At 41.6% G+C, this 15,492-nt stretch overlaps 1 protein-coding gene across 3 annotated transcripts in view; it reads right to left on the minus strand.

The window, feature by feature from the left end:
- Positions 1 to 1,561: 1,561 nt before the first annotated feature.
- The window catches only part of LOC129828687 (ribosomal protein S6 kinase alpha-2), a 56,484-nt gene continuing 42,553 nt past the window's right edge, over positions 1,562 to 15,492 (minus strand). For 2 of the 3 annotated variants that reach the window (XM_055889823.1, XM_055889822.1), the window contains exons 14-21: positions 14,852 to 14,977; positions 14,384 to 14,473; positions 10,774 to 10,932; positions 9,006 to 9,167; positions 8,849 to 8,925; positions 7,687 to 7,804; positions 7,368 to 7,505; positions 1,562 to 6,893 (exon numbers count right to left, since the gene is read on the minus strand). In XM_055889823.1, the coding sequence (XP_055745798.1) occupies positions 6,768 to 6,893; positions 7,368 to 7,505; positions 7,687 to 7,804; positions 8,849 to 8,925; positions 9,006 to 9,167; positions 10,774 to 10,932; positions 14,384 to 14,473; positions 14,852 to 14,977 (996 nt within the window). In that variant the 3' untranslated portion in view covers positions 1,562 to 6,767. The remainder of the gene's footprint in view (positions 6,894 to 7,367; positions 7,506 to 7,686; positions 7,805 to 8,848; positions 8,926 to 9,005; positions 9,168 to 10,773; positions 10,933 to 14,383; positions 14,474 to 14,851; positions 14,978 to 15,492) is intronic. The other variant, XM_055889824.1, reaches the window with a different exon arrangement.

Genomic DNA, 15,492 nt, shown 5'->3' on the forward strand with positions numbered 1-15,492 from the left:
GAAAACAAGCTTTTGAATGATATATGATTCAACATGGAGAGATTTAAAAATAGCGGTTGAAGTTCTACATGAAACATGCTATCAAGAACGACATTAATGCTAGGTGTAGTTGACGGAGTTGGGATAAAATGATACAAATAAAGTATTTATTTACATTATTGCCGATTTATTTGGACATTTTATGCAAAATATCCCCAAATCAGAAAATTGACAGGTGGACGCAAAATCTAAATTTTTGCCTGTGGTGCCTGGCCTTAAAAAAACAAATTCTTATTTACAATGACATTATCACATTATATGTTTAGGTTGAAACAACGTGGAAACAATGTTGATTCATCCTATTTTTACCCAGTGAAAGAATGCTGCTTTGCCCTGTTTAGAGATTTTAAACCTGAGCCACAGGCTGGGACATTAAATTGTCAGGGCAGGTCCTGAGAGATTTGGTCTTGTGAAGAGTACAATTACAATGACTCTACCACAGACTCGACCTCAGTTTAGAAAGTAATCTGTCCTCCACTGTCCCTCTCACTGTCCCAAAAATGAGTCATTCAATCAGTGGTAGCCAGGAGAAGTAGCACAGCGCAACTGTTCTACCGATTTCCCCCCATTGTTCTTTTTTGTTACTGTGAAAGAGGTTCAACCAGGTTTCTAGCGAAGGTAAACCAAAATTGCATTCAATTAGGCCTAGCTTGAAAAATAATCTGCATACTATTATTATATTAAATAATATAATGTAGCGACCCGCACAGACAGCTGTGTGTTATGTGTTAGGCTAGTAGGTGGTTGTGTTGTACTGACCAGTACCCAGTGTTCGCGGGGTCCGACATGTCAATCAACCTGCTATCTGCCAATCACGGGAATGCCCTGATGCCGGGCATCCTGGCGGTTGGCGGAGTGGCGTGGAGGGGGGGATGGAGCATTGGAAGTTAAGACCAGGTTTCGCCTTTGTTCTCTCTCTTACGTCTGGGCTTCACAAGAGAAGGTCACGATTGGCTTGTTGGTTATCTGTCATTTATTTGGCGTGTGCTACGGCCCAAGCAGTGGCCTGTGTAAAGTTGGTTTAATAAACCGTCAATTCGCAAACTCAAGCCTCTGTCTGGACAATTGTTCATTTATGATCTAGTCAGGTCATTACAATAATATACATTTAGCAGACACTTTTATCCAAAGCAACTTACAGTAGTGTATGCATAATTTTTTGTGTATGGGTAGCCCCAGGGGAAGTCACCCTTGCATTGCGAATACCCTGCCACTGTAACAGATGTAACTTTACGTCGTCCCCTCGCCCCGACAAGGGCGCGAACCAGGGAACCTCTGCACACATCAACAACAGTCACCCACGAAGCAGCGTTACCCATCGCTCCACAAAAGCCGCGGCCCTTACTACTTAAGTCTCAGAGCAAGTGACGTAACTGATTGAAATGCTACTAGCGCGTACCCGCTAACTAGCTAGCCATTTCACATCCGTTACACCACACAGGACCAGAAATTGTCCACAAACTGATAAGGGTCACTGAGTGTATGCCTGAGACTATCGTCACAAAATATCAACACAACAGAGTTTCTTTCCCACTTGATTTATTTGTAAAGTTTTGGCATGCACTGCCAATACAAGGAAAATAGTTAAGTAACCTATACAGTATGTACAGTCCTACTAGCACACAAGTTTCACAATGTTACTTTTTAGCTACTTACTTTACAGTGGGTTTGAGACAATAGTGTGTCCTCACTTGAGGGCTTAGTGACTGAACAACACAGAACAGGAGACTCTTTGAATAAATATCTTCTCAGAAGTACCTTCAGTATGCAGATCTATATACAAGCCACAGCAGCACAAGGCGAGTCATTGATCAAGGTTATCTATTGTGTGACTCTATGATTCTAATATTGTATTTTAGTAGTTATTCAATTAAGCTTTGTGAAAGCAGAAATTGTTAAGGCTTACTGTTCATTAGGCTGTAATGCTTTTTACATGTTGTACTGTCAAATCTATGAAAATATTCTAGAAATTATGAAAATATTCTAAAGGTAAGTGTGTGGTATTTATCCTATGGAACCTGTTTTGTCATATTATCCCGTATTCTTATTATTATGGAGCAACTAAAGCGCCATTGTGTGCTTAAGTTGAATGATAAACCATTCCTGAATCCTGTGTACTTTCAACCTGTAATTCTATAATATGTCATTGTGTTGGTACACTGAAAACACTGTTGGGATTGCTGGTGTTTGTTTCACACAGCTTCTTTACTACTTGATTTGCACCTAAACCATAAACATAAAGGCATCCAAGGTGGCATTCTACTGTACAGTTGAAGTCGGAAGTTTACATACACCTTAGGCAAATACATTTAAACTCAGTTTTTCACAATTCCTGATATTTAATCAGAGTAAAAATTCCCTGTTTTAGGTCAGTTAGGATCACCACTTTATTTTAAGAATGTGAAATGTCAGAATAATAGTAGAGAGAATGATTTATTTCAGATTTTACTTCTTTCATCACATTCCCAGTGGGTCAGAAGTTTACATCCACTCAATTCGTATTTGGTAGCATTGCCTTTAAATTGTTTAACTTGGGTCAAACGTTTCAGGTGCCTTCCACAAGCTTCCCACAATAAGTTGGGTGAATTTTGGCCCATTCCTCCTGACAGAGCTGGTGTAACTGAGTCAGGTTTGTAAGCCTCCTTGCTCGCACACGCTTTTTCAGTTCTGCCCACAAATTTTCTACAGGATTGAGGTCAGGGCTTTGTGATTGACACTCCAACACCTTGACCTTCTTGTCCTTAAGCCATTTTGCCACAACTTTGGAAGTATGCTTGGGGTCATTGTCCATTTTGAAGACCCATTTGCAAGAAAGCTTCAACTTCCTGACTGATGTCTTGAGATGTTGCTACAATATATCCACATCATTTTCCTGCCTCATGATGCCATCTATTTTGTGAAGTGCACCAGTCCCTCCTGCAGCGAAGCACCCCCACAACATGATGCTGCCACCCCCATGCTTCATGGTTGGGATGGTGTTCTTCGGCTTGCAAGCACCCCCCTTTTTCCTCCAAACATAACGATGGTCATTATGGCCAAACAGTTCTATTTTTGTTTCATCAGACCAGAGGACATTTCTCCAAAAAGTACAATCTTTGTCCCCATGTGCAGTTGCAAACCGTAGTCTGGCATTTTTATGGCGGTTTTGGAGCAGTGGTTTCTTCCTTGCTTAGCGGCCTTTCAGGTTATGTCGATATAGGACTCGTTTTACTGTGGATATAGATACTATTGTACCGGTTTCCTCCAGCATCTTCACAAGGTCCTTTGCTGTTGTTCTGGGATTCATCTCTAGGAGACAGAACGCGTCTCCTTCCTGAGCGGTATGATGGCTGCGTGATGCCATAGTGTTTATACTTGCGTACCATTGTTTGTACAGATGAACGTGGTACCTTCAAGCGTTTGGAAATTGCTCCCAAGGATGAACCAGACTTGTGGAGGTATACAATTTTTTTCTGAGGTCTTGGCTGATTTCTTTTGATTTTCTCATGATGTCAAGCAAAGAGGCACTGAGTTTGAAGGTAGGCCTTGAATACATCCACAGGTACACCTCCAATTGACTCAAATTATGTCAATTAGCCTATCAGAAGCTTCTAAAACCATGACAGCATTATCTGGAATTTTCCAAGCTGTTTAAAGGCACAGTCAACTTAGTGTATGTAAACTTCTGACTTCAACTGTATATGTTTTATGCTGTGTTCAACATATGGACACTAAATCAATCCACTCATATTGGTTCCATAATGTTTTAAGATTAATCTTTGTTGATATATCCCCCCCCCCACCCCAAATTAGCTATTTAACAGACAGGAAACAAGGTAATGCTAATAAATGCATACCAATGTATCTGCTACTAAAACAAATACATCCCTCTAAAAAGTAATTTACCTAACACATAGTGCACTTCAGATCAGGTAAAAACACTTAAATATGTCATGTATTAAAAAATAAAAACAAACGGACATAAACATACATTAATACACAAACATAATGGATAATGTAGAAACAATATATACAGTTGTTTGATACAATAACTTAAGTCACATTTACACAAGAAATATAACTTGCATTGACAATTTATAATGAGTCTGTTTCAGTACCACTCCCCAAAACAAAAGTAGAATATTATGTTAGAAATTGCCAAAACTATCAAAAGCATCCAACATAATGCACACTAGATTTTACAAAGAAAATAATATTGAACTGTAAGCTACAGAAAATAAATATTGTACACTACAGTATGTCTAACCTTATGAACCAACCTGAAAGTTATAGATTGATGCAGACCAGTAGAGGATGCTGAGGGGAGGGCTGCTCATAGGAATGGCTGGAATGGAGTCAATGGAATGGTATCAAACATGGTTTCCATGTGGTTAATACCATTCCAATGACATCATTCCAGACATTATTATGAGCCGTCCTCCTTCAGCAGCATCTACTGATGCAGACAGACAGTGCATTCGGATGTTATCAGACCCCTTGACTTTCTTCACATTTTGTTATGTTACAGCCTTATTCTAAAATTGATTAAATTGGTTTTCCCCCTCATCAATCTAGACACAATACCCCATAATGACAAAGGAAAAACAGGTTAAGAAATGTTTGCTAACTTATTGAAATGAAAAAACAGAAATATCACATTTACATAAGTATTCAGACCCTTTACTCAGTACTTTGTTGAAGCACCTTTGGCAGCAATTACAGCCTCGAGTCTTCTTGGGTACGATGCTACAAGCTTGGCACATCTGTATTTGGGAATTTTCCCCATTCTTCTAACATCCAGAGATGTTAGATTGGGTTCAAGTCCGGGCTCTGACTGGGCCACTCAAGGACATTTAGAGACTTGTCCCGAAGCCATTCCTGTATTGTCTTGGCTGTTTGTTTAGGGTCGTTGTCCTGTTGGAAGGTGAACCTTTGTCCCAGTCTGAGTTCCTGAGTGCTCTGGAGCAGGTTTTCAAGGATCTCTCTGTACTTTGCTCTGTTCATCTTTGCCTCAATCCTGACTAGTCTCCCAGTCCCTGCCGCTGAAAAACATCCCCACAGCATGATGCTGCCACCACCATGCTTCACCATTGGGATGGTGCCAGGTTTCCTCCACACGTGACGCATGGCATTCAGGCCAGAAAGTTCAATCTTGGTTTCATCACACCAGAGAATCTTGTTTCTCATGGTCTGAGAGTCCTTTAAGTGCCTTTTGGCAAACACCAAGCAGGCTGTCATGTGCCTTTTACTGAGGAGTGGCTTCTGTCTGGCCACTCTACCATACAGGCCTGATTGGTGGAGTGCTGCAGAGATGGTTGTCCTTCTGGAAGATTCTCCCATCTCCACAGAGGAACTCTAGAGCTCTATCAGGGTGACCATCGGGTTCTTGGTAATTTCCCTGACCAAGGCCCTTCTCCCCCGATTGCTCAGTTTGGCTTGGTGGCCAGCTTTAGGAAAAGTCTTGGTGGTTCCAAACTTCTTCCATTTAAGAATGATGGAAGCCACTTTGTTCTTGGGGACCTTCAATGCTGCAGATATTTTTTGGTACCCTTCCCTAGATCTGTGCCTTGACACAATCATGTCTCGAAGCTCTACGAACACCTCCTTCGACCTCGTGACTTGGTTTCTGCTCTGACATGCACTGTCAAGTGTGGGACCTTATGTAGAAAGGTGTGTGCCTTCCAAATCATGTCATATCAATTAAATTTACCACAGGTGGACTCCAATCAAGTTGTAGAAACATCAAGGATGATCAATGGAAACAGGATGCACCTGAGCTCAATTTTGAGTCTCATAGCAAAGGGTCTGAATACTTATGTAACTAAAGTATTCCCGTTTTTTTTAATTGTACATTTGCAAAAAAAATATCTAAAAACCTGTTTTTGCTATTCATTATCGGGTATTGTGTGTAGATTGATGAGGATGTTTTATTTATTTAATCAATTTTAGATAAGGCTGTAACGTAACAAAATCTGGAAAAAGTCAAGGGGTCTGAATACTTTCTGAATGCAGTGCATACTCTGTACTCATTCAGCTATTTCAGTTTATTTTAATGTCTATAATAACTGTGGATGTCTGGAATGCTACAAAATGTACCAACATATATATCCTTAGCAGCTGTAATTTAACTTTTAGACTGAACAATGTGTCAGCAAAGTAACATACCAACATGCTTATTTTCAGACACAGGGAAAAATACAGATGCTGTCGATAAAATCTCGTAAAATGTGTATCATGTAGTTATGAACTACAAGCTGTTCTAGACTTTTCTGTTACAGCCATTATGACAAAGTGTCAACTCAACGTTGCATAAGGTTACTTGGTCTCCTAGACAATATCATTCTAAACATACTCGAGATAATACACAGGTGTCACTTAACAAACAAACAGTTTCAGATGCCACCTAAATGAAAAGGCAAATATGAATGAATAAAATAAAATATATTAATGTTACATTTCTTCAATACAAATGATACATTTAAGAACAATTTAACAGAATTCTGCTTTGTCTTCGATGCCACCATTTGTTTGTTTCGAGTGCATCTAAAATCTGTAAAGATTCCTGTCTTAGTGCAACAATGTGATGCATCTTCTCTACAATTTTTCCCCCCCTTGTTACAAGTGGCTCCTCCTTGTTCCCACTACTGTAGACTTCCTGGTTCTTTGGACGGGCACTTAAACCAGTGTCTGATGAAAGTCATTGCACCTTGCCCCATTTTCAAGCTGTCCCTGAATCATCTAAGACGGTGCTATAAACAAGTGGATGTGAGTCTCTTCATTCCTCTTCTCTGGGCCAAACTTGAACACTGCACAGGCTCCAGCTTTGGGGCCAGAGGCGATCGATTCAAAGCCAAGTATGTTGCAGCCATTGCTCCCTAGGGAGACAGAAAACACTTAAAGTATATAAAGTTATTATATTCTAAAACTGCATAATTAAAGGGGGCAAAGCAAGTACAGTGTGTGAAACGTTGAGCAGGTTTCAAATTACTTTTGCTGACGTAGAGAATGCAAAGTTCTACATGTAATGGTAGATCTGTACACAAGGTGGCAGTAGAACGACAACAGCACTTCTACAGAGGAATAATTCATGTGTGAGAGACCTTTCATCAGTCAGAGAGCTTTAGATGACAACGTTGCTTGTGATGCAAAACAATAACTATCACAATTAGCTAGCATAATTTTCTTAGTGACAAAGATCGACCAGCCTGGTCAACCAGTCAAACCGCTGGGCTAAGGTGAAACAATGTTGTCAGTCTGTTTTACGAGAATAGAGATTGGCAACACGTACAGATGATGTTGCTTCTTACATTATGTCAGGTTTGGGCTTTTCATCAGGGTTTCCTCTTTACCTTAACAAGCTGTACATCCTGTCTGATGAGCTGACACTGAGACAGCTGTTCTTGGTTGACTATCCACTGGTGTCTGAGGACCCGGGGAGCCGTCAGCCGTTGGTGTGGATCCACATGGAGCATCTTAGTGACTATGTCCTATTGGAACCCAATACAGAAATAGTCTAGTTAGGACCCGTATGAAATGCAGCATTGCAGCTAAACCAATGTGGATGGGATTTCATTTCAAACTTCCATGTACAACAATTGGATGTGAACTGGATTTATTAATCATTAAATAAACAGTGATGTTCTATTAATGAAGGACAAATAACCTCACCTTTGCAGCATCAGAAACCGTATCCCAGTTTCCGCCGGTGAGGGCATATTTTCCGCTACCAATGCGAGCCAGTATTTCCTCCGGGGTGTCATCAGGACCATTGGCAAAAGGGGTGAAGCTGTAAACACAAGAGTGAAGAAGGACAAGACAATCAAACTTCCCTGCTCTACAGTAATAAATGTGCTTTACTGTTGCACAGTAGGGAAAGATGTATGTGGGTTTGTTTGAATTTGGGGTCTTAAAATCTATGAGTTTGTGAGGTGCGATTCTCCAATACCTCGGCTGAGCTATTTTTAAAAGTAATATGAATAATGGCGTCTAAACAGTGTACCACTGGGCACAGACGTCAGTTTAACGTTTAGTTTTGATTTTCATTTCGTTGAGTTGTCAACTAACGTGAATTCAACGTGAAATAAACAACAACAAAATCACCATGTCATTGGATTTAGGTTAAAAGTTGGTTGAAAAAAGATCCAATTCCCTTATGTTTTCAAACCCAATCAGTTTTCCACGTTGATTCAACGTCATCACATTGAATTGTTTAGTTGAAATGACATGGAAACAATGTTGATTCAACCAGTTTTCACCCAGTGAAAGAATGCTGCTTTGCCCTGATTAGAGATTTTAAACCTGAGCCGCAGGCTGGGACATTAAATTGTCAGGGCAGGTCCTGAGAGATTTGGGCTTGTGAAGAGTACAATTACAATGACTACCACAGACTCGACCTCAGTTTAGAAAGTAATCTGTCCTCCACTGTCCCAAAAATGAGTCATTCAATCAGTGGTAGTCAGGAGAAGTAGCAACGTGCAAATGTTGCTTCCCCTGCCAGGTTTAAATAAACCAGTGAAATTAGGTTTACCCTGCCAGGTTTAAATAAACCAGTGAAATTAGGTTTACCCTGCCAGGTTTAAATAAACCAGTGAAATTAGGTTTACCCTGCCAGGTTTAAATAAACCAGTGAAATTAGGTTTACCCTGCCAGGTTTAAATAAACCAGTGAAATTAGGTTTACCCTGCCAGGTTTAAATAAACCAGTGAAATTAGGTTTACCCTGCCAGGTTTAAATAAACCAGTGAAATTAGGTTTACCCTGCCAAGTTTAAATAAACCAGTGAAATTAGGTTTACCCTGCCAGGTTTAAATAAACCAGTGAATTAGGCTTACCCTGCGAGCATAGTGTAGAGTAGGATCCCCAAACTCCAGATGTCACAAGCAGCATCATACCCCTGCTTCTTCAGGACCTATGAAAGACATGGTCAATCTGTGTCACATCACAATATAGGGATGTACTTGAAATAAATAAGATCAAATGTCTCCTCACCTCTGGAGCCACAAAGTTTGCTGTGTAACAGGGCGTCATGAGGAGACCATTTTCCGCCCTTAATTGTTTGGCGAACCCAAAATCACATATTCGGATCGATTCAGGATCTCCCGTTTCATCCACATAGAGGAGGTTGCTTGGTTTCAGGTCTCGATGTACCACCTATGACAAAACAGAGAAGCTAATAGGAATTATGGTATGAATGTGTGGTTCCTGGGGTAATTAAGCAATTAACTTCCCATCATGCTTAGGGTCATGTATAAAACATGCCTAGTAGCCTATTATTTTGGTTACCATGGCTAGAAGAGGAAGGAAGGCCAGAGGAAGACTATTCACTCAGCTACCGTCCGGTAAACAGTACCAGCGCATTGGCTCTCGGACCAACAGGTGCTGAGACAGCTTCTAGCCTCAAGCCATAAGACTGTTAAATAGCCAGACAGCTAAATAGTCCGGGTAACCATTTAATTAACTATCTGCATTGACCCTATCTTGCAGTGACTCTGTGCACACTCCCAAGACTCTATATACACACACTATATACACAATACACTGACACACTCACACATTCACTACACACGCATAGCGACAGAACACAAACACACAGACACCATTACCGAAACAACAAACACACATATACACATCATTTGCTGCTGCTACTCTGTTCTATATTATCCTCTTATTATCTATCCTGATGCCTAGTCACTTTATCCTGCCTTCATGTACATATCTACCTCAAATACCTTATTATTATCTATCCTGATGCCTAGTCACTTTATCCCTCCTTCATGTACATATCTACCTCAAATACCTTATTATTATCTATCCTGATGCCTAGTCACTTTATCCTGCCTTCATGTACATATCTACCTCAAATACCTTATTATTATCTATCCTGATGCCTAGTCACTTTACCCTGCCTTCATGTACATATCTACCTCAAATACCTCGTCTGGTACTGGTACTCCCTGTATATAGCTATTGCCTCTGCACATTGATCTGGTACTGGTACTCCCTCTTAGCTCCCTGTATAGCTCCATTCTTGTTTATTTAATGTTATTCCTTGTGTCACTGTTTTTTTATGTATTATTATTAAATTCTGCATCGTTGCGAAGGGCTCGTAAACAAGCATTTCAGTTACACCCATTGTATTCAGCACATGTGACAAATAAAATGTGATTTGATTTGAAAAATGAAGAGATCTCAGTGATTTTGAAATAGGGGTCTCAAAGGAGCATCAGGGTGTGTGTGTCTCAGTAACTCAGTAAATCTCAACCCAATTGAAACACTTATGGGAGATTCTGGAGCGTCACCTGAGACAGCGTTTTCCACCACCATCAACAAAACTGATGGAATTTCTCCTGGAAGAATGGTGTCGCATCCTTCAAATTTAGTTCCAGACACAAGAAGAATCTATTCCAAGGTGCACTGAAACTGTTCTGGCTCGCAGTGGCCCAACCCCCTATTAAGACACCTTATGTTGGTGTTTCCTTCATTTTGTCAGTTACCTGTACATGAATGATACTGACCCCGTGAGTGAAGGTACTCCACTGTACCCGTACATGAATGATACTGACCCCGTGAGTAAAGATACTCCCCTGTACCCGTACATGAATGATACTGACCCCGTGAGTGAAGATACTCCCCTGTACCTGTACATGAATGATACTGACCCCGTGAGTGAAGCTACTCCACTGTACCTGTACATGAATGATACTGACCCCCTGTGAGTGAAGATACTCCCCTGTACCCGTACATAAATGATACTGACCCCCTGTGAGTGAAGGTACTCTACTGTCTTGGTAATAGTGCAGAGAACAGCAGAGGCCTCTCGCTCAGAGAAACACTTCTGATAGAGTATTCTGTCCAGCAGCTCCCCACCTCTCATCAGCTCCATCACAAGGTACACATACCTCCCATCATCATAGACCTAGGGGCCAAAAATAAATTTTAATACCAAGTGGAGGTATTTATGAGCCAAAGACTACATTAGTCTAGACCTCACAGCCAACAAACAGTGGCTAGTAAAATCCAATAAGGACATACGTTTGAAGTCAGAAGTTTAAATATATTTGGCCAAGGTGTATGTAAACTCAGTGTTTCACAATTCCTGACATTTAATCATAGTAAAAAATCCCTGTTTTAGGTCAGTTAGGATCACCACTTTATTTTAAGAATGTGAAATGTCAGAATAATAGTAGAGAATTATTTATTTCAGCTTTTATTTCTTTCATCTCATTCCCAGTGGGTCAGAAGTATACACACACTCAATTAGTATTTGGAATCATTGACCTTTAAATTGTTTAACTTGGGTCAAATGTTTCAGGTAGCCTTCCACAATCTTCCCACAATAAGTTGGGTGAATTTTGGCCCATTCCTCCTGACAGAGCTGGTGTAACAGAGTCAGGTTTGTAGGCTTCCTTGCTCACACACGCTTTTTCAGTTCTGCCCACAAATGTTCTATAGGATTGAGGTCAGGGCTTTGTGATGGCCACTCCAATACCTTGACTTTGCTGTCCTTAATCCATTTTGCCACAACTGTGGGAGTATGCTTGGGGTCATTGTCCATTTGGAAGACCCATTTGCGACCAAGCTTTAACTTCCTGACTGATGTCTTGAGATGTTGCTTCAATATATCCACATAATTGTCTTTCCTCATGATGCCATCTATTTTGTGAAGTGCATCAGTAACCACCTGCAGCAAAGCACCCCCACAACATGATGCTGCCACCCCCATGCTTCACGGTTGGGATGGTGTTCTTCGGTTTGCAAGCCTCCCCCTTTTTCCTCCAAACATAACGATGGCCATTATGGCCAAACAGTTCTATTTTTGTTTCATCAGACCAGAGGACACTTCTCCAAAAAGTACAATCTTTGTCCCCATGTGCAGTTGCAAACCGTAGTCTGGCATTTCTATGGCGGTTTTGGAGCAACGGCTTCTTCCTTGTTGAGCGGCCTTTCAGGTTATGTCGATATAGGACTCGTTTTACTGTGGATATATACACTGCTCAAAAAAATAAAGGGAACACTTAAACAACACAATGTAACTCCAAGTCAATCACACCTCTGTGAAATCAAACTGTCCACTTAGGAAGCAACACTGATTGACAATAAATTTCACATGCTGTTGTGCAAATGGAATAGACAAAATGTGGAAATTATAGGCAATTAGTAAGACACCCCCAAAAAAGGAATGGTTCTGCAGGTGGTGACCACAGACCACTTCTCAGTTCCTATGCTTCCTGGCTGATGTTTTGGTCACTTTTGAATGCTGGCGGTGCTTTCACTCTAGTGGTAGCATGAGACGGAGTCTACAACCCACACAAGTGGCTCAGGTAGTGCAGTTCATCCAGGATGGCACATCAATGCGAGCTGTGGCAAAAAGGTTTGTTGTGTCTGTCAGCGTAGTGTCCAGAGCATGGAGGCGCTACCAGAAGACAGGCCAGTACATCAGGAGACGTGGAGGAGGCCGTAGGAGGGAAACAACCCAGCAGCAGGACCGCTACCTCCGCCTTTGTGCAAGGAGGTGCACTGCCAGAGCCCTGCAAAATGACCTCCAGCAGGCCACAAATGTGCATGTGTCAGCATATGGTCTCACAAGGGGTCTGAGGATCTCATCTCGGTACCTAATGGCAGTCAGACTACCTCTGGCGAGCACATGGAGGGCTGTGCGGCCCCACAAAGAAATGCCACCCCACACCATGACTGACCCACCGCCAAACCGGTCATGCTGGAGGATGTTGCAGGCAGCAAAACGTTCTCCACGGCGTCTCCAGACTCTGTCACGTCTGTCACATGTGCTCATGTGCTCAGTGTGAACCTGCTTTCATCTGTGAAGAGCACAGGGCGCCAGTACCGAATTTGCCAATCTTGGTGTTCTCTGGCAAATGCCAAACGTCCTGCACGGTGTTGGGCTGTAAGCACAACCCCCACCACCTGTGGACGTCGGGCCCTCATACCACCCTCATGGAGTCTGTTTCTGACCGTTTGAGCAGACACATGCACATTTGTGGCCTGCTGGAGGTCATTTTGCAGGGCTCTGGCAGTGCACCTCCTTGCACAAAGGCGGAGGTAGCGGTCCTTCTGCTGGGTTGTTGCCCTCCTACGGCCTCCTCCACGTCTCCTGATGTACTGGCCTGTCTCCTGGTAGCGCCTCCATGCTCTGGACACTACGCTGACAGACACAGCAAACCTTTTTGCCACAGCTCGCATTGATGTGCCATCCTGGATGAACTACACTACCTGAGCCACTTGTGTGGGTTGTAGACTCCGTCTCATGCTACCACTAGAGTGAAAGCACCCCCAGCATTCAAAAGTGACCAAAACATCAGCCAGGAAGCATGGGAACTGAGAAGTGGTCTGTGGTCACCACCTGCAGAACCATTCCTTTTTTGGGGGTGTCTTACTAATTGCCTATAATTTCCACCTTTTGTCTATTCCATTTGCACAACAGCATGTGAAATTTATTGTCAATCAGTGTTGCTTCCTAAGTGGACAGTTTGATTTCACAGAAGTGTGATTGACTTGGAGTTACATTGTGTTGTTTAAGTGTTCCCTTTATTTTTTTGAGCAGTGTACTTTTGTACCTGTTTCCTCCAGCATCTTCACAAGGTCCTTTGCTGTTGTTCTGGGATTGATTTGCACTTTTAGCACCAAAGTACGTTCATCTCTAGGAGACAGAAAGCGTCTCCTTCCTGAGTCCCATGGTGTTTATACTTGCGTACTATTGTTTGTACAGATGAACGTGGTACCTTCAGGCATTTGGAAATTGCTCCCAAGGATGAACCAGACTTGTGGAGGTCTACAATTTTTTTTCTGACGTCTTGGCTTATTTCTTCTGATTTTCCCATGATGTCAAACAAAGAGGCACTGAGTTTGAAGGTAGGCCTAGAAATACATGCACAGGTACACCTCCAATTGACTCAAATGATGTCAATTAGCCTATCAGAAGCTTCTAAAGCCATGACATAATTTTCTGGAATTTTCCAAGCTGTTTAAAGGCACAGTCAACCTAGTGTATGTAAACTTCTGAACCAATGGAATTGTGATACAGTGAAATAATCTGTCTGTAAACAATTGTTGGAAAAATGACTTGTGTCATGCACACAGTAGATGTCCTAACCGACTTGCCAAAACTATAGTTTATTAATAAGAAATTTGAGGAGTGGTTGAAAAACGAGTTTTAATGACTCGAACCTAAGTGCATGTAAACTTCCGACTTCAACTGTAGAAGATCAAATGAAATATTAGGGTCAGTGAAAATTCAATGAAGTTTGCAGGGGCACATTGTTTCTTAGGTATGCAAACTGGCAAGGTTCTCTGCCCTTATGGAGGGCTTTCAGCATGTGCGTGTGTATGGGAGTCATTGAATGATGACATACATCCTTCAGTGTGATGATGTTTGGATGCTGCCCGTATCTCAACAGAATCTCAATTTCCTCAGATGGATCTTTCTTAACTCTGTCGATGATCTGAAAGAGACACACCCCCTGTTAAATTACAACTGCTTGGTTCCCTCGTGATAAAATGTGTGACTCAGAGCATTGTCTGCACAACATACAGAAGCATTGTTGCTGCGTGAATCATCCTAAGGGAGACTATATTATAGTTGAAAGGCTCATAGTTGTTGAAGTGCAATGGGTAGCCTACATACAGTACATCACAAGGCTGCAATAATTAAAGGTCGTACATCAACCTGGAATCCTTGTAGTGATCGTAACGTCCCTTTTTGTATATGGTGCTGTTTCATGTAACTGACGAGCCGTGAAAATAGTTTATCATTCTTAGAGAAGGAAATGATCTATACATAAATATTCCCCTTGAAAAATCTACCCATACGGTTCACTTACTTTGACAGCATATTCAACACTGGTGATTTTGTGGATGCATCGTTTGCAGACAGAGTACGCCCCCAAGCCCACCTCCTCCTTTACCTCATACCCATCTGTGAAATGGATGTTGGTCCCATGAAGTTGCTGAAATGACAAACATGTCCAGCCATCACAAATACGTTTAAGCATATTTTACATAAAAGCCTTTGGTCATAATCATGCTCCAGTAAGCTTGTCAACAAACTTCCTTACTCTTCGCTCATGTTATAATCCTGCTCTGGCAGACTAGGGAATCCATCAATCCTTCTATAATCCCCAGACATATCCAGGGGAAGCCTATTTCATATGCAAAATGGAGCACACTGGTTTTCAAAACAGATCTATCAAATGATTCCCCTGGTAAGAATGGTCCTTGAAGAACATTCTAGGTGAACAGTGTTTCTGCGTGAGTGCACTTTGGTCGCATTTCTCATTTCTCTTGTGACGTATCACTTTACATGTGGAGATTTAGGAAGTGTTCTTCTTTCATGGCTGTATGTCAAATCACAAACGAGAGCAAGAAAAGTGAACTGAAAATGTGAATGTACTACAGTAATAGTCTATCATGGTTTCACACATCACTACAGTAATAATCTATAATGGTTTCACACATCACTACA

The sequence above is a fragment of the Salvelinus fontinalis genome, chromosome 30 (assembly GCF_029448725.1).
Source record: "Salvelinus fontinalis isolate EN_2023a chromosome 30, ASM2944872v1, whole genome shotgun sequence".
Lineage (NCBI taxonomy): Eukaryota > Metazoa > Chordata > Actinopteri > Salmoniformes > Salmonidae > Salvelinus > Salvelinus fontinalis.